General features: G+C 38.6%; 1 protein-coding gene across 5 annotated transcripts in view; it reads left to right on the plus strand.

The window, feature by feature from the left end:
- The window catches only part of ENPP2 (ectonucleotide pyrophosphatase/phosphodiesterase 2), a 110029-nt gene that overhangs the window by 66870 nt on the left and 23037 nt on the right, over positions 1-20122 (plus strand). For 3 of the 5 annotated variants that reach the window (XM_069466049.1, XM_069466047.1, XM_069466048.1), the window contains exons 11-18: positions 273-345; positions 6988-7096; positions 10267-10392; positions 13565-13596; positions 14306-14433; positions 16430-16517; positions 16676-16763; positions 17878-18062. In XM_069466049.1, the coding sequence (XP_069322150.1) occupies positions 273-345; positions 6988-7096; positions 10267-10392; positions 13565-13596; positions 14306-14433; positions 16430-16517; positions 16676-16763; positions 17878-18062 (829 nt within the window). Of the gene's footprint in view, positions 1-272; positions 346-4811; positions 4968-6987; positions 7097-10266; positions 10393-13564; positions 13597-14305; positions 14434-16429; positions 16518-16675; positions 16764-17877; positions 18063-20122 lie in introns of all 5 variants that reach the window. The other 2 variants (XM_069466045.1, XM_069466046.1) reach the window with 2 other exon arrangements.

The following is a 20122-nucleotide window of genomic DNA, read 5'->3' on the forward strand; positions in this document are numbered from 1 at the left end:
AAAAAAAAAGACCTGAGTACATGTTCAAATTTTTTGGGGGTAGACTTTTGATTCCTGAAGGTGGTACCAGGCAGTTACCACAGCGGGGGTGGTCTAGGGGACAGTGGACATAGAAGCAATAGAAAAAAGAAGTTTTGCATGCTAATACTAACAGTGGTTGAGAGAGTAATTAAATTTGGGAGATTTTTTTTTTTTGTTAAGTGTGGGGATATTTGATACTTCTTGTTATGTGTCGTTTGGGGGAGATCCTGAATCTTCCAATTTTCCCGTAGGCCTTCGGTCTATGCCTTCTATTCTGAACAACCTGATTTCTCTGGACACAAATATGGTCCTTTTGGGCCTGAGGTTAGTAGCTTGTCATCTGCCTGAGAAGAACCTGTATCCCTGGGCTACCTGATCTACTGACCTGGTTTCAGGATTTGTAAAACGTCTTTGGGGGTGTTCCATATCTACAAGGTTTATGCATAATCAAATGAACTACAAGTCTAAAAACTTCAAAAAAAATCTTAAACATACCTGTTTCTCTTACAGGAACTTCATTTCAGATTGCTTTGATATTTAAATATACCCTAACTTGGTGTTAACAGGAAATGGGGTGTGTTTCAGCCCTGCGGGCATCAGGCAGGAGGTGAAGGAACAGGAAAGGTTGGCGTTTGTCATCATTGCAATAGGAGTGGAAAGGAATCTTGAGATGAAACCTACAAGATAAAACATTGCAACTGAATTTCAGCATTCTTAAAATGACTGTGGTGTTCAGAAAGGGTAGATGAGCTAAGCGGCTCCGATAGCCTTGACAGGTGTAATCAATCTGGCATATGTTATATTATTGGACACTTTTTTATTTAACAAATTTTGGCATAGGTATATATACTGTGAGACCATCACCACACTCAAGGATGTGAACATATTCATCACCCTGAAAAATGAAGTGCATTCTTAACCGAGAGGAAAACATACTGCTGAGTGAATCTGGTTAGCAGAGCAGTGTGACACATTTTTATCACTCAGCCCTCACAGTGGAAGACAATCTGTTTGTAAGGTAGTATCCAGTATAACTGCAAATTCAGAAGGTGGGAAAGGGATGGTTGTGTTTTGTTATGTTCCTCTTTCATCTAGGATGGAATCGTTCGAACATTTCAGCATAAATCGTTTTAAAATATGATGGAGTTTGCAAATCTAAACTTTTAAATATTGTAAATGCTTTCCATCTCCCTTTCTTAAGAGGATGGTGAGATCTCCATTACTAAAATAAAACTTGATTTTGGCTGAGAAATTATTTTAAAAACTCTTTGTTGGTGAAAATTGCCTCCTCTCTCTAATAGCCTTTGACAACACTGTTGACTATAATTAAGTTCACTGTGTTCAGCATAAGGATGACTTGGAGATTCAGATAACTGTATCTTGGTTTAAGTATTTTTGAACAAATTTCAGCATGTCTAAACAAAGGCAGTAAATACCAAAGAGTCACAAGGATTTCTGGATGCTCTGACATCAATTGAGTGCTGATTTTTAAGCACTAGAAACTAATGGCTGTCTGAAACCATTCTTCGTTTGTCTTAAGTCATTGAAGTCATATAAATCTGATGCTCTTTCTCTATCCCTTTGATATTTAACCAGTGTTGCATGATCATGAAACACAAATGATAAAATGAGATAAACATCTGCATACGTGAAACACAAATCTTATTTTGTCAGGAAAAAAAACCAAAGCAAGAGTGGCTGTTTTATCTTTAGGATGACTTCTTTGAGATTAATTTAAAGTGAACAAAAGGAACAACATTTTATTAAAATGTTAAAACAAAGCACCTAAGCAGTTCCATGTGCCCTACTTGAAAATTTGCCTTGTCCTGGATAATGATATTTCTTAAAAGACTCTGTGGGATAGGCAAAACAGGGATTGATATAGACATTCTTTTAAAAGTAAAAGGCTAGTACTTTTGCTTGGCTAGAATGGGAGAACTTGAAGATAGAACCTCAGAACTTCTGACTCTCAGACCACGTTTTTTCCCCATGGAACCATTTAACCCTCCTTCAGTCCAGGGGGTAAGCAAAGTGGTCAGTTAATAACTATATTCAAATCATCCAGAACATTTTCTTTATGACAGAAGTTGGCTTTTAACAATACAGATGAGGTATAGCTCATCTCATACCTTAAAAATTATGTGGCTTAACCATAAGCGTTCTTTATCCATGAACATCTGTGGTTTTCTAATACATGTGGTTTAGTTACAATTACTTACTTGAAAATGTATGTATATGTGTTTTAAGTAAAAAGCAACAAGTTTTTCTTTTTTTTTAATATTGAGCAATGAATACATGAAACATGATTCAGGGTAATTTAATTTACTATAATAATTTTTCTATGCCTAAGGTTGCTTATAAATATATAAACAGATTTTTCTTACAGTAATTTTGAATTAAGAGCTGGAGGTGTTCATGTTATGTTCTTTTTACTATTATTACTTCTTGAAACTGGGGTATTCTCATGTATATACTGGGTGACACTCTTAATTGGACACCTCGGAGTATACTTCAATAATTGTAACCTGATTATCTGCTCACTTTCTTCTCATAAGGTGAGGGGTATTTTCAGATTTCAACTATTTCTCATCTGGTTCTCAGAATCTTACTTTAACTGAAAATAAAAAAAAATAGTTTATATTTTTAAAACACTAGACCAAAGCAAGTCAGTAAATCAGCAAAACCTCTTTTAAATCATAGAATAATTGGTTTATATACCTTTATGTCCTTTATCTACCTATATATCATCATATGCCTTTCTTATGCAAAAAAAGATTATACATACTAGCTCAAAGATTATTTAAAACTCTGTAACATGCTATCTTTTACATATAATGAGAAAATAACTTGCATTTGAAATTCAGTTGAAATGATTCTAACTAGCAAAATGCTGTATGCTACAAGGAGATGAATTCAGTTGAAATTTATGCTTTATTTACTTAATACTTGAGTACACTTCTTTTCAGGATGATTCTCCAAAGCTGTTAATTGAGATGACCAAACATTCAGCTAATTGCTTCTAGAAATGGGGTATTGCTCCTGGTTTCGTAGTGTAATGGTGAATGTTCAAAAATATGCTTGCTTTTGATTATTGGCGCAATCTTTTTCTCTTTGACCGTCTATGCTTTCTCTGTGACTCCTTGTGTGGCTGCTCTTCCAGGCCTAGAGGCAGAGCTTTGGCTGGCTATTCCCTACCTTCAGATGGCAAAGTATCCTTCTGAAAAGCAGGGAAATTTGCCCCTCTCCCTCCCACCCTTTTAATAACCTCAGGCTAAAACTTCTAAATTCAGGCTGAAGTATGGCTGGTCAGTGAAAACTTAGCTTTCATCTACCTCTAACATTTGAAGAAGGAAATACATGCAATATAATCACTGGATGAAAACCTGGTTTGACTAAACCCTACTCTCCTACTACTCCTCTAACCTGCTGCAAACGGAAGGGTTCGCCTTTGGAGTCTTCGGAATGTTGAGATCTCTTGCAAATGGCCTAGTGTTTGATGGGCAGACTTGAGAGCTAGCAGAATGTATTCGGTGACCATGAAATGGAAAATCCTCTTTTCCTTTTGCTGCTCTTCTCATGGACATTTGCCTAAAACTAGAAGCATTAAAAAAAAAAAAATCCCAACAAACAAAACCAAAGTCTTTGGGGGCTGTGTCTTTTGATCGCTCTGCTGGAGAGACAGGATGAGACAGAAGTAGAAGTGCCTTTGCCGTCGCTTGCCCTGGAAACAGTGAAATCGCATGGCAGATGTTCTCCTTCTCAGATACACTAACATTGTTCCTCCTCCTGCCCCTTCCCGCATCTGAATGGCTCTTGGAACAGTCCTACTGAGGAGAGAAGTCAGGTAGACAGCAGGGCTGGCTGCTTTAATTCACCTTTGCACCATCAGCAAATCAGGGGCCTGTTTTTCTCCAGCATTTGGAAATCCCAAAAGGTTATCTTCAGTTTTGTCTGTCAACCTCTGGATTTTCAAAACAAAATGCATATCACTGCAACTCCCCCCACAAAAGGGGGTTTCTGATAGCAAGAGTGTAAGTAGACTCTTTCTTGATCTGTATGCCAAGATGAAGAGATCTTGATGACTTTTTACATTTTATGTAATTTTAAAAAAAGAATTTGGCTTAGAGTTCCTCTATAACGGAAACCTCAATTGTTAGTGAGCCGTTCTCTCTCCTGCTGAAAGACCTGATTTGTGGAAGTACATTTATGTACTAAGGAGGATTGCTTATTATTTATGTTTCCTTCCATCCTTGTTTTTTACATTTTTTGCCTGATCCTTTTCAGTGAAGGTGACAGTTGCTTTGCTATATTTGGTGGTGTGACCAGATACTCATCAGATTCTAGATTGGAACCACTTTCTCGAACCTCGTTATCATCTTGATTTGACCAAGTGACTAGTATTTTGTTTAGTTTTAAGCTAGTACTTTAGAAATGGAGAGCTTTTCATAACCAAGGACCGGTCTTGCCCTAACGCAGGAGTTATGGAATGCAGAGATTGTCTAATGTCACCTTCAGATATATCCACACGTGGGCTCCTCAGCCAAAAGAATTCTCTTAAATTGTATTCTCGTTCTCAGTGAAGAGGCTGTGTCAGCAGCATCAGGAGCAGTTTGGGAGGCTTCTCTCTATAGAGTTCCCTGAATCATCATTCCAATTTTTTTCTCACTTAAGGAGGCTTAGTTTTCCTAACTAAGACTCTGCTGACCCCAGCTGGGAAAGTGTGAGCTTTACTACCTGACCCAGAGGGACAGACGACTTCTGAGTCCAGCCATCTCTCTCCGCCAGTACAGGAGAGTAGTTATGGCTCCCCTCTTACTCCGGCTAAGAGACCTAAGAGGAAAGTTCCCCCTAAGAGGAGACAGGAAAGACCAGTTGCTCCTCCAAAGAAAAGAAGAAGAAAATTACATAGGATGGATCAGTACGCTGCGGAAACTCGTCAGGACAAAGTAAGTTTATCTGTTGTTCCAAAGCTGTGTGGCGGGCAGGTCTGAATGGAAGGTTTCCTTCAGTGCCTTGGTTTGAAAACCAGCTGAATTAAGTTTTTGAAAAACTCTGGTGCATCGTCCTTAGCTTTGAGTCCAGAAGAATCTGGTACTTCAGAGGTTAACACTTATGTGAAGACTTCTTGAACTTTCAGCATGACAGAAAAAAACAAAAAAAGAAGAAGCTTTTTACTTTTCTTAAAGTTAGTTGCCCTAAAACTGGTATTAACATTTAGGGTTACGTGAACGTTGAGAAGGCTATTGGTTTTGCTTGTACATATTCACAGAATCAGTCACAATAGTTTGTGGCCCTGGTTCTTAAGAACGGCCCTGCAAGTTGTAAAAGGGGAAGTCCTCAAAGACAGCGTAGATTAGAACTCAGTGGAAAGTTGGCTTAGATTAGTGGTCTGTACCTTCAGAGGTCAGAAAAGGTCTTAGGCTATAAATAAGGAAATAGCTGAGATAGAAAGAAAAACAATGGGCAGTTCGAGTTGTGTAAGTCTTATGGTGATATGAGTAATACCTACTCTTTCCAGTACATTCAGAAGCGCCTATGGGTTGTTACTTTTGCTGAAATCTTCAAATACTCCTGAGGCAGTATCTTATTTCTGATTGTCTGAGCTGCTCAGTAAGAAGTAGGTTCTGGATTTTACCTGAGTTATACTGTTGAGTAAACAAAAATAAGTCATTGCCAAGGATCAACATATGTTGTACATTGGCTATTTTTTTTTTTTTTGTCTAGACAAAGATCTTAGAGGAGAGCATGATTTTCTCAGAAGCAAATGCCACTTAGCCCTACATCTGTTAGTCTCTTCAGATTATACTGCACACTTATTTCTGAAACTTTCAATTGTGACATACTCCTTGGGACAGGATTTGAAATACTCCTGCCATGAAGAAAAAAAAGTTTACGCCTGATTTCACTGATGAAATGATATGAGGAAAGGTCTTGATTTATCTGAGAAGATGCTAATGGAAGATAATATTATGTGTCTGAGTAAAAATGATATTCAGATCCCATCTGTTCTTATGTTAGTCATTTTGGGTGTATATATGTGATTGTTAGCTAAGCTGTAACATTCCTCTAAAGATACTTCCTGTATCTTTCTATTCTTTTTCTGATGAGAAGTTTCTTAAACATATTTCCATTGCACAGTTAAAGGTGAGAGGAAGTGGGAAGGCCTCTAGGAAGTGAGAGCTTTCATGTTGTTAGAAACTCCCATTTGAAGCAAGAAAATGAGAGATAGATTATGTTTCTTAGGCTTTCAGAGAACTGCGTTTTCCTATTTTGCTAGACTAAATAAGAAACCTAGAAAAAACTCAGAGATTCACGTCTGTTTAAGTTAGGACTCTTGTAGATTCTTATTTCCCCCAAAATCAGCTTGAAAGGAACCAAATGGAGACGCAGTAGCTTACTTCTTAGAATAGATTCTTCTGTTAAGAATCTAGTCTCTCAAAAATTGGCAATTAAATTATTTGGAATGAGATGAAGCTCATTGTGTTAATGATATTCTAATTTATTATCCAGTGGAAGGTTATGATTTTAACCTCAGAACTGCTTTTTGGTTCACTTCGCCCTTGTCTTCTTGCCATGCCTCAAACCTAGTGTGATTTCACTCAGGGAACGGTCCATCTGACTTTCTGCTCACTCTCAAAACTCTTGGATTTAAAGGACATTGTTGCATTTTAGAAAGGCCATTTTATCTCTGAAAAAAAGAGTCTCCCTTAATAAATATCTTTGATATTTTTATATCAAAGAATCTTTAAAGGGATTGGATGAGGAGAGGTTTCAATTCTCTTGAAAGAATAAAGATATAAAGTGCTTAGACCATATTTCCTTTAAGATTGACAGGCAAATCTCCCCATACAAAGCTCTGCCTCTAGGCCTGAAATTTTCCTTCCAAAATGTTCTAGGGGTAGAAGATCTATGAGCAACTGAATGTGGGGGAAAATCCCTGCAGGGCTAACTTGCTCCTTTTTCCAGATGACAAATCCTCTGAGGGAAATTGACAAAACTGTGGGGCAATTAATGGATGGACTGAAACAACTAAAGCTGCATCGATGTGTCAATGTCATCTTCGTTGGAGACCATGGTAAAGCTTTATTTTTCCTTTGCTAACAGGATAAATAGTTTCTAATAGCATTGAGGAAAGGAGCCCTTGTCCTTAGAATCCAAGATTCTATTCTTAACTTCCTTCCTCCTTTCTTTAAGATGGGGGAAGAAATCAAGCCATGATTCAAAAGTATGAGATGACCTGAGATGACCCTGGGTTCGTTTTGATCAAAAGCAGGAACTTCCTATATTTTTCTATTCTTTGAAGGAAAAGGCCTTTCTACAAAAATCTGTCTCTTATTAAAGTGTTGCTGACAATTTTCTGATGATATTAATAGCTTCTTCTGTGAATGTGACGTATCGGGTGATAATCCCTCATCCTTTCCAGCCGCATCCTCAAAAGGAGCCCATAGAGTTTATGTGTAAAAGTCAAATCATTTCCCTGAATTCACTGAGACCAAATCCAGAGGGCCCTGCTGCAATACAGAAGACTGTTAAAGAGAGGAAGAAGTAGTTTAGGAAGCGTTTTTCTAAATCACTTTATAAAGTAAAAAAATTCGTGACCACTTCTTAGAGGTGATCAAGAACATCATAAACATTATTGGTTACAGACCTGGATGCTGGAGGGAAGGGGCAGCTTGGAGACATACAGACTGAGTTCTAAGGAGTGCATTCTGCATTCCAGAGCTATGAAATTGAAATGCTGACTGTGGAATTCGGGGTGGTTCCCTTCTAGTAGAGCTTGAAAGATGAAAATTGGTTGACTCTTTGGCAGTTTTGTTAAGAATGGCAGGCAAATCTCCCTTGTCAAAGCTCTGCTCTGGGCCTGAAGTTCTTTCTAGAATGTTCTAGAATCTATGAGAAACTGGGGGGGAAAAAAAGCTCTGGGGACTGTCTTCTCCTAGGGGATTAAATGTAACCCTCTCATGTTCCATGAGTTTGGCGTGGTAGAGAGCTACAGACAGGACAGAAGATTTGGAACATGTGTCAAAGCTGTTTTAATTTAAGTTTCCCAGAGGTGTCAAGAACCTTTGCTCCCATGCTGCAGCCAGACTTGTAAGAAGTAGATGGGTTCCAATAAGTCACATGCTGAAGCATCTAAAAGGTCATGGATAGATTAAAGCCTTATCTTCTCAGTGTGCAGGCTTCTCAGATGAGTAGATCCATTTGGTTTCAGAAAGCTACAGCATCTCTTTCTTAAAAGGTAGTATGGCCTAGTGTTTCAGGGCTTTGGGGGCAGAATGAGTTTTAGTGGAGTTCAAATTGCACTGTGCCACTCAAGTACTGTATGACACTGTACACCTCATGTGGCCTCTCCAAGTCTCAGTTTCCTCATCTGTTGAATGAGAGCACTACACAAAGTTAGTCTGGAAGATGAAGGGTGCTGATGCGTGAGAAGCACTTAGCACAGTGCCTGACGGTCTTTGAAAGCAAGGAAGATTGCTCACCATTGGGGTGGCATAAGTGACTTCCTAAAAATGTAACAAATAGAAGATCCTTCTAGTTTTCCATTAATATGTATTTGGAGACTTTCCCTTACCGGGCATCTAGCATTGTGCTACAACATAGTAGCTGTTTGTTGCTTTTATTTTTCTTCCTAAGGGATTAAATGTTAAAAGGCAAGATGTATAACCCTTGTATTATGTTGGGTTATGTTTTGTCTCTCTTCATTCCGATTTGTATTAAGAGCTGGGGATGGGGTAGGGGTGAGTCATCTGGATCTGTGATCCCAGGAGGTGACAATTTGACTTTTACCAGATCTGAGTCACTCTGGGTTATATTTCTTTATTCCAAAATCTTAGGGCATCCTTTACAGGATCACTTATTTGCCCTCTTAGAGAATATTTGTATGCTGGATTGTGCAAAGCAATAAATATATTAAACCTTCAGAGTTTTATGTCATCTCATAAATTCCAAAATTGACAATAAACATCTCTACTAGCCTCCATAGTCTATGATTCTAAGATTTGAATTAAAAAAAAATACTTTTAAACATTGATCAAAAAATTTTACTTGATGGGGGGAAGGAAACAAATCTTAGGGTGGGGGAGGAATGTTGGTTAAAAAATATTTTCTACCTAGACATTTCTGTGCTTTCAGTTGCTAGCTTTCAGTTCTGACTAACTACATTGTTTACAACTTATTTTCACTGTTGTTTTTCAGTCTGGGTGGTCATTGAGATTGAAATTTTTCTTTCTCATCTCTTGTTGCCAGTATTGTTTTGTCAGTAACATCCAAGGCCACCAGTGGAGACAGAGTGAGGGCTGGTGATTATGTGCTCAAGACAGGAGATATATTAGAGTTGGACAATGACATTTTGTAAAAGAGACATAAAACTGTATATTTCACTTATTTATACCACCCCCAGATGGGAAGAGTTTGAAGCAATCTAGGATTTTTTTTTCTTTTAAAAGAATATATCTTTTTCATAAGGACTGTGTAAATAGTATTTTTTTTAAATCATAATTACATTCTTTGTCTTGCTGTTCTGGCTGAAAGACTTAAAACGATAATTGAGATGATACATTTTCAGCCTTCTAGTGCTTGGAAGATGATATAGCTAAATCATAGTCTAGCAAAAAGATTATATATAAGGAAGCATTAAATAATTTTAACTGAAGTTTAAAAATCTCAAAAGTGAGGTTTCCTCCTGATTTCTAGAAGAGTTTTTCCTACATTTTCTTCTAGAATTTTTATGGTTTCATGTCTTACATTTAAATATTCTATTCATCTTGAATTAATTTTTGTATATGTTGGGAGATAGGGGTCCTGTTTCATTCTTCTGCATGTGGCTCTCCAGTTTTCCCAGCACCATTTATTGAATAGGGCTTCCTTTTCCCAGTGTATGGTATTGTTGAAGATCAGTTAGTTGTAGGTAGATGGTTTTATTTCTGGGTTCTCTATTCTGTTCCATTGGTCCATTCCTACTTTTATACCAGTACCATGCTGTTTTGGTTACTATAGCCTTGTAGTATAATTTGAAGTCTGGTAATGTGATGCCTCAAGATTTGTTCTTTTTGGCCAAAGATTGCTTTGGCTATTCAGGCTCTTGCCCCATTAAATTGTTAAAAACTAATGAAAGAGATGTCTGCATGTTATCTTTAGCATCTGTGTTAAGATTTTAATTTTGATATTGCCTATTAAAATTATATATTTTAATTTTATATTTAATAATGCAAATATTAATACTTTTTTTCCCCCTTCTCATAGGAATGGAAGATGTCACATGTGATAGAACTGAGTTCTTGAGCAATTACCTGACTAATGTGGATGATATTACTTTAGTGCCTGGAACTCTAGGAAGAATTCGGTCCAAATTTAGCAATAATGCTAAATGTAAGTTGATTCTTAAAATATTGAGTTATTAGAGTGATAATACAGTGGAGTTGGCAAGGGCTTGTTTTCTAAAGCTGAAATATTTGGGTAAAAATTCTAGGTCTGCTACTGCTTAGTCATTTAAATGCTAAGCCTTAGTTTTTTTCACCTGAAGAATGGGGATGATAACTAACAGTAGCTCTCTCATAGGGCTGCTGTGGAAATCAATCTACATATATTGCTCAGAGTGGATCCTGGCACATAGTAGCACTATATAAATATTTGCTCTTGTTTTTATCTTGTGGAAATTGCACTTAATTTTAAGCATGTTTATAACCATAAACTTCTGTTTATAAGAGAAGAATTTATCAACAAGAAGTTCAGGCTGGTGCTTTAGCTGAAACGGGAGGGTCTATGACAAGGTTGGCAGAACCACATTTGGACCCTGGGGGTTCCTAGGAACCTTGTGGGAGGAGGGTCTTCCCCTTTGTAAAAGTGATTAGCAGAACCTGGGAGGAAAAAATATTCAGCCCTTGGGAAGTGGCAGCTGTTCTGAAAGATCAGAAATAAAATAAACAGGAATAATCTTTTCACTTGCATTTTACATGTACGGGTTATGGTATGCCACTGATAAGAACTTTAATTTGTGGACTAAGGATTTTAGGGGCTCCCCACCTAGCTTTTGAGAAGTCTATAGTTTTATAGGGGACATGCTGTATTTTGAAAAAAAAAAAGTTCTTTAGAGTTTTTAGCCTTGGGAATAAGAAACCATTGACACTAACCTCAAAGCTTTGGAAAATTAAGTTTTTCCCAAGTTATGTTCCTGAGTCAACACAAATGGGAACTGTTCCAAGGTCAGCTCCAGGCAACGTTGTGAAATAAACAGAATGTGGGTGTTTCTGCTTTCTCTTCTCTATGCCTTTCCTATCCCCTGTGTCCTCTTTCCCTGCCCACTTGAGATAGGCCGGCCCTCACCATAGACTGGATGCAGTTATCATGGCACCTCTCAAATGTAGTGTTTGCATTTTAGGGGTATACAAGAAAGATTTTGTCTATTTTGAAAGGTATTTATGACATCAGTAAATGTAATAGGGAGATTCTTTTAAGGGGAAGAAAAACTTTCCTAAGGCCCATGAAATAATAACTACCAGTAACGAAATGTTTTGTACTTTGCAAAACACTTTGCAATGTGATTTCATTTTGTGGGAGACAATAGAGTGGGGTGGTGAGGGCCACAGGTGTCTGGGTTTAAATCCCAGCTCTGCCAGGGACTCCCTGTGTGATGTTGGATAAGCTACTTAAACACTCTGTATTTCAGCTTCCTCACCTGTAAAATAAGGATTGTTGGGAAGACTAAATGAGAGCTTGTGTAGATATAACTTAGATCAATATTAGCACAAAGTCAAAGCTATATAAATACTAGCTATGATGGTGTCTTGGTCACATCACTATTTCAGTAATATATATATATTTATATGTACACACATGCAATCTTATCTAATACTTTTAATAGCCATGTGTGATAACTATTATTATCCACTTTGTAGACAGTAAAAATCAAGGCTCAAAGAGGGGTAAAGGAATTGGCTTAGAGGATGACAGTAAGTGGCAGAGCTGGGATTTGAAACCAGATTTGCTGATTCTGAACCACACCCCTTTCCTCACACCAAGTGGGGACTGTTAGCATGAAAGTTCTTCAGAACTGAAGAGCTGGTGTCCAAAAAAAGGACTCGGGCATTTGCTATTTTATAATCCTCTGGAATTTATCTGAGTACATGCCATTTATTTCTCTTCATTATCAAAGAACGTGAACTTTGGTTCCTCAGAGGGCTATGGTTTAGGAGGCCACAGAGTGTAGAGGCTCAAGGCATGGCTCACTCAATCAGTTTGGTCCCAGTGTGCCAGCTACTCCACCTTCCGAACACCACCGGTTTGGTGAGGATTCCGACAGCATTTACCTCCCAGGGTTGTGAATAACCAGAGAGAAAGTGCCTGCCAAACTCTTACAGGGAGACAGGTGCATGGTAGGGATTCAATTTGGGTTAACCATCACTGTTACCATTATTACTCATTCACTTTCCAGTAAAAGGTGTAATTAAAATTTAAGCCCAATGGAATCCCCATTTTAGCTTTGGAGATCAAGCTTTAGAACCAAGATTCTGAAAATAGTCTTTGGAGTGTGTCTATTCATACCCTAAGAGGCACTCTTATTCATGCATTTTTAACAAATATGAACAAATATTTGTTAACATGTTATTAACAAATGTGTACTGAGGGCCTACGATGCACCAGGCCCCAGGGATACAGCTGCACGACAGCCACAGGGCCTGCTCCGCCGGCGTCCATATTCCGGGAAGGACTGCGTCATGACAGATGGTATCTCTTCTGAACACTGCTCTCCTTTTCTACTGATTCTGTAATGACATACTGAAGCACATTTTTTTGAAAACAAAACAAAATCCAAACAACCTACAATCTCCTCTTTCTCCCTACACTCCCCTAAAAGGGGACCCTCAGATAATATAATCCTGTCCACAGTTTATGCACAGCCATCATTTACATAGTTTTGCTTTCAGCTAGTTCAGAGTCTTGACGAAAATATCCTTTAACGCTGCTCATGAAAATAAAAGAGGTCTACACACCTGTGTGTTTATGGCTGGAGAGGAGTGGCTACCTATATAATTAGACCCATGATATTACTAAGGAAACAGAACTCCGTTTAAAAAAATAACTCAATGGATTAGAAGATTCGTCTTAAAGTGGATGATGACCTGTTTCAAAGACCTGCAGATAAATAGGAAGTTACATTAAAAGCCCCAAATGCCCAGTTTAGCTCCTGAGGTTAAATTGCAAATAAACTAAGTCTCCAGAGGAACCATTAGGGGGAACTTGAAGAAGCAGTTAACCTAGCAGTATCCTGGTGCTATGGAAGGAAACATTCCCTTCGGAAGACAAGACCTGAATCTAGTGGGGAAGTTTAATACAGGATTTGTTCCACTTGTTTAACTGCATTTCAATTACTGAAATGCTAAATACCTGCACACAATTACAAACAAAACACTACAGTGATAGTCCTTCTGGGGGGTGGTGAGGAGTGGTGAAAGAAAGAATTGAGTATCTTGCTGCAAAAATGATTTCTCTCAGTGATTATTGTTCTCTCTTTTGAAATCTTTCTCCTTCTCTCTTTGAACAGATGACCCTAAAGTCATTATTGCTAATCTCACGGTAAGTGTTGCAAGTCACCAGGCCTCTGCCCCCACCAGGCCTCTGGGCCCCCCTCCTGGGTCTGCCTCCCCTGTGGGGCAGCAGGAACATTTTCCTCACTGCCCTGCCATCCCGTGTGTGTTTGTTTCCTTAAGAGCTTTCAAAACTTCTGGCCTGTGGTGAGCTGCAGGCTCCCTAATGGTCTTGGCAGTGATACAAACTGAGAATATTTGATCCTCCCATTAGAACTGAAAAGTATTCATTCATGATTAAACAAATCTTTGCTTTCTCTGAACCAGATCTGCCTACCACCCTGTTCCATTGTTCCTGGATGCAGGGTAGAGACCTTAAAAGCACAAAAGCATATAATCAGAAAGGTCTGAACCTGTGTGCTCCTTCCTACCTTCCCACCCCCACCCTTCACTAGAAGCAGTAGAGAAAGCCCTTGAAGTTTGACTTGCTCTTAGTGATGGTCTCATTAAGTTAGGAATGTATCTTAAAATTCCTAACTCTCCTCTGATGGCCTGGCATTTCATCTCCAAAGTTATCTAATCCCCTTTGAACTTAATTGTTTGAAGCATGTATTTGATAGGGAGCAACAAATTCCATTTATTCACTAGCCAACCTTTTGCTTGGCTTAAAACCTCCTTCAACTTACAAGAGATAGACTATCTAAGACTTTTTCTAGAAGACATTCCATCTAAAATCTTAATTTCCATTTCTGTTTCAGTGTAAAAAAGCAGATCAGCACTTTAAACCTTACATGAAACAGCACCTTCCCAAACGCTTGCACTATGCCAACAACAGAAGAATCGAGGATATCCATTTATTGGTGGACCGCAGGTGGCATGTTGCAAGGTAACTAGGGGATGGGCTGTCCCTGTTCCTCATCTTCACAACCACTCCTTTGACAACTGGAAATGCTTTAAGGTCCTTAGTTATCATTTAAAAAAATCTCAGTTGGAAATCTTGCTGTTTCCAAAGATTTTTGTGGGCTAGATAAACAATTAGTGCTGAGACAATATATCTCTGTGTTCTGGGTCTTAGTATCTAAATGTCTCTTTGTAGTCTCTCAGTGCATCTGTGTGTGTGTGTGTGTGTGTGTGTGTGTGTGTGTTTATCACTTTCATTTTTTGAATTTATATTCTAACCTCTATTGTTATTACTTGAGTAAATCAAAAGTGTAACTGGGACCTTGCCCTAGCATGCTGGGCTAATTTGGTCTCAGTTGATGAGACTTCGCCTGTACCAGTGTTTATAGAAGACTTCAGAAAATGTTGTCCACCTTAAAACCTCTGTTACTGTGAACATGTTTTATGTCACTTTAAATATTTCTGATGTTTGCCTTCTTTTGAACTACAAAAGACTCCCCAATATTGAAGAGACTGTCCCTTCCTTTTTAATCGGATGTAGGACATGTCCAGAAACTTGAACCACTTCCAAACAGTTAATTATTAAAGGTTTATCCATTTTCATACAGACCTTGAAGTAGCCCTTTCCCACTCTCTCTTCCTCCAATTTTCTCCTTAAGAAAAGTTTTGTGAATCAGTCTGTAGCAATAATTGAACAACTGCTACATGCATTCTGCTAGGTATTCTTAGTTTACAAGGCAGAGAAAATAACCAGAAAAATGTTGGTTCTCTAGGAACTTGTATCGATATAGAACACATGAAAATACATAAATATACCCTGATTTTATAAGTGGGTAGAGTTAAATATGTGGGATTATGAAGAGAGATGTATGAAGAACAGAAATTATTGGAATCATTTAGAATAGATATGGGGAATCCTCATGGAAAAACTATAGAGATCCAATTAATTGGCTGAGTATGTTCTCTGCAGCACCTTTTATGTGTGGGGCAGCTTGGAAAAGTTTGTGGGTTCATAGGAAGGAAACAGGAGAGTTGAGCAGAAGTTAAGTGAAAGACGAAGACAGTTGATCAAATTAGTGTGGACCAAAGCCAGGCATGTTGATTAAGCAGTAAATCTTTTGATTTTAACTCTTGTGTTATCAAGGTATTATATGCAAATATCTTATTTTCCCAAGCCCTAGGTACTTTTCCTAAGAGTGGAGACCCCTGTGTTAGATTTCTTTGTTCTCCCTAAGCACTTTACTTCAGTGCTATGTACCTTGTAAGTATTTAGGAAATATTTGTATTAAATAAACACAAAAGATTTTTTTGGAAAAGGGCCATGTCATACTTAGCAAAAGTTATCTTCCTGTCGCGAAAAGAAAGGTCAAATGGTCTTGATGTCTAGACAGCAATGTTCCCATTTTCTGTTTCTAAATAGAGATCTTGTCTAGGTGATGTCAGGGTTTTTTTTTTTTTAATAGATGCCTATTACTGTTAAGTTGACCACTCAGTTATACTCTAGTTGTATGACAATGATGGGTAAATTTGCATGCAAACATTTTTATAGAATAGAGATTTCCATTCATTGATGAAACAGAACATATTGAAAAAAGTGCCTCCCTAGGCCTTGAACCTAGGGAGGGGTCTATAGAAGTGAACCGGACACACATGGTCCTAGAGTTGAGATTCTTACAGTCTCAGAGCTAGTGAAGCACACAGGCAGAGCACTGCCTGTGACAAGTGCCCTGCTTGGTGTAAGCATGGGTTTGATGAGGCCACCACGACTTCTGTTCACAGACCCTGATTTATCCTGGGTGATTAACAAAGCAAAGGCACTTGGAGAAATGAACAGTATCATCTTTCATCACCATAGGAATGATGCAATTAGAGACAGGCTTTCGAAAGCCTCTTCTTAGAGATTCTTTGTACCCTGAAATTAGCATTTTATCAGAGTGAATTTGTGAGAAATCCTGACTGATCATAAAATCATTTCAATGTAGGAAACCTTTGGATGTTTACAAGAAACCATCAGGAAAATGTTTTTTCCAGGGAGACCATGGATTTGATAACAAGGTCAACAGCATGCAGGTATGATAGCAGAACAGGGAATTGAAATTGTGTTTTAGTGATTCTTAGAAGGGGTGGGGAACGGTGGTGTGCATGAAGTTGTACAGGATTCATAAATAGAGGGGGGGTGCTACCAAACAATGTTTAATTGCTTTTGTTTGTTTTCTTCCTTTTGAAAGACTGTTTTTGTAGGTTATGGCCCAACATTTAAGTACAAGACTAAAGTACCTCCATTTGAAAACATTGAACTTTACAATGTTATGTGTGGTAAGTCACTTGTGTAATCAAAACCAACGAAACAATGTTTAGTTAATATGTGAACTTCTTCCATGTCAGAGAAAGAAGTGAGGTGTCCATCTTCTGGGACCACCTTTTCTCCCCACAAGAAAAATGTTGTAACTTGCCATGGGTTCCAAAGGCAGAGTATCAAACCCTTCTAAGGCGTCTTTGTCTTCCTTCAACAGTTGGCTAATGGGGAATTTTCATAGTGTTGCTGTTGGCAGCCTCTGGCTGATCCAATATAGCATTACAGCTTGACACCATTGGTCAGAGACCTGCTGGAGCAAGAGTTCTACACAGAGCCCTCTCCCACCTCCATCTCTTGCATTGCAGCCCAGTTAAAATTTTGCCAGCTTGCATCCTGGCCAGCTATTTATGTGCACCTAATTATTTTTCTTCTTTGAGCTTCTAGTTGCTGAATGAGGACAACTTTTCCTATTTAGTGAGGGAGTGCCAGTCTGGTGGTTAGAGGGGGAGTCTGCAAGTCGGGTCTCCTGGGTTCTTTTCCCATCTTGGCTGCTAGCTCTCCCGTGTCCTGCCTCTGAGCTTAGGCAAGGCACTGTGTGCCCACTTGGCAACCATTCACTTGCTATGAAATCAGCCTGTTCATCTCACAGTGGCACTTCAGGGCACACGGCCAAAGCCTCCTCTTGTCCCCACACTTCTGTGGAGTGCCTTAGAGGGCAGACATGGTTATTCATTGATTATGTGTCTCGTTTCAAAATTTGAGATTAAAAAGTCCCAGAGAAGTGCAGAAAGATAGTGATACTGACACTGATAGTCCTTGGGTTGTAACTATCATAGACACAGACAATGGCTAGCTTAGACCCTATTCCTTCACTCTTTCTTTGTGAGAATGTCTCTCTCTATTCATGGTGGAGCAATGAACATGGCTATTTCAGAAAGCTGTGGCAAGACATGGTCAGGCCAGAATGGTTCAGGAGGTAAGAAGGGGGTGCCTGCCAGCTAAATTTGGTTTTATCCAATTCTGATTTATGTTCAGAGTTTTCAGACTCTTAGAAGGTGAAAGGTTTTGATTCTTACCATATATCATCAAAAAGCATTTAAGAAGCACCTGCCTCTTTTTCATTCTTTTCATCAGATCTCCTGGGATTGAAACCAGCTCCTAATAATGGGACCCATGGAAGTTTGAATCATCTCTTGCGTACTAATACTTTCAGGCCAACCATGCCAGAGGAAGTTGCCAGACCCAATTATCCAGGGATTATGTACCTTCAGTCTGATTTTGACCTGGGCTGCACCTGTGATGATAAGGTAGAGCCAAAGGTAGAAATAATCTTTATGTTTATCATGGAGGACCGTGGTGGGTGTGTAACAGGACTGTCCAATAGAACTTTCCGTGATGGTAGAAATGGTCGATAGTGGTGCTGTCCAAAATGGTAGCCAGTGGCTGGTGTGACTGAGGAAGTAAAATTTTAATTTAATTACTTTAAATGTAAAGAGCCATGTGTGGCTTGTGATTACCATATTGGACAGCTCAGGTATAGAGAAGGAAGGGGAAAAAGTAAATTCATGATGCTATTCTGTGGAGTCACAGTTCCCAACCAAAACCTTTTTCTGTTTTTTTCAACTGTGGATCATATGTATATCAGTCATGGTCCCAACAGGAAACAGGTGAGCCATGAAGAAGAGGTTTTGAAAGAGAGTTTAAAGAAATTGTTCCAGTCATGCTTAATGAGAGCACTATTTACAAAGACTAGGAAGGATGAATGGAAGTCAGTAAGGAATGATGAAGTACCCTGGGATTAGCAGGGTACCCTACAAGGCCTGTAGGGGGAGGGAAGGGAGCAAGTTGCCAGAGCATGGAGAGAGAGCTCAGGAGGAAGGAATTACTGTATTTGGTAGATGAGTGCAGCTCATCCACCGCAACCCAGCAGGAAAAGAGCTAGGGGAGTTATCCCTCAGCTCTCTCCCCTCTACTCCCTTGCAGATGTCACTCATTGGTAGAACCTATCAGGAAGCCACAGGGCAAGTTTACTGTTGGATGTGGTCCCTAGAGGTCAGCCTCCAAGGACACAAAGCAGGGTAGAGCAGGGCCCAACATGAATGTGGTGGTGGTCCCATACACCATGTTTGGACAGTTTTTGAATAACAAACAAACTACAAGTATTAAGCAATAATTTACTTATTTAATTTTATATTGATCAAAGACCTTTATAGCTGCCAACCAGTGTTTCTATAGGAGGAATTAACTAGAGTTACCACACTGAGTTGATGTGATGCCAGCCCAACACAAGGAAATGTGGTATTTTTGCATGTGTTGTTTTATTATGGGTAAATCTGTGATTTTTCTATTAGGCCTCAGAAAAATGGAACATCATTCTTCTACTGCCTTATCTCCTTCCTCTACAATTTGTTACCTTCCAGAATTCCTAGGGGCCTAGGAGCCACAGTTTGGGAGGTTTGCCACTGGAGGAGTTCAGATTGCTCTTCTTCCCCTCTCCCCTATTTTTTTCTCCTTCCTGCTTTTGCTCCTAAAAAGAACTGAGGAGACTAATAAACATAGGGCAAGTAATGCTCAGACCTTAGCTGGGGGAATTGAGTTGCCAAAGTCAACAGGCAGTAGTCTTGGGAAGTAGATCCCAAATATAATTTTAGAGGAATCCATTTGTTGTACTGTATCTTGTTTTCTGAATTACTTTTCTTCAGAAGAACAAGAAATCTTTTGGATATCTTGTCTTAAATCATTTTAGAGAAATTCTGGATTGTCTTTATTTTTTCTATGGGTTTCTCCAAAAGACTGCCTTCCTTTTATTAAAAAAAAATTCCAGACATACTAAAAATGTATACAGAATAATAAAAATGAATACCTCAGTACATACATCATAGGAAAGAAAACATTACAGATTCAGTGGAAGCTTCCTGTATCCAACTCCATCCTATTTGCTTCCTACCAGAGGTAACTATTATCCTAAATATAGTGTGCATAAACGTCTCTGTACTTTTATACTCCATATGTATGTATCCCTTAAATAATATATTAAGTAATCTTTAGTTTGGTTTCCTAAAATAACCTATAGTATAGTTTTGCATATTATAAATTTTTATGTAAATGCTATTATACTATATGTATCCTACAATTATCCTGTTCATGTTATTGAGGTTTATGCATATTAATACATGAAGTTTTAGCTCACTCACTTTTACTGCTAATATAGTAATGATATTTAATTGTATAAATATACCATAATGATTTTATTCATTTTCCTATTTGAGAACATTGGGTAACTTCCAAATGTTGCACTTACAAACAATGCTGCAGCAGATGTCACTGCAAATGTCTTCTTGTGCGCATATGCTAGAGTGTCTCTAGGATATGTAGTGAA

This window comes from Eulemur rufifrons, chromosome 3, assembly GCF_041146395.1.
Source record: "Eulemur rufifrons isolate Redbay chromosome 3, OSU_ERuf_1, whole genome shotgun sequence".
In the NCBI taxonomy this organism is placed as follows: Eukaryota; Metazoa; Chordata; class Mammalia; order Primates; family Lemuridae; genus Eulemur; species Eulemur rufifrons.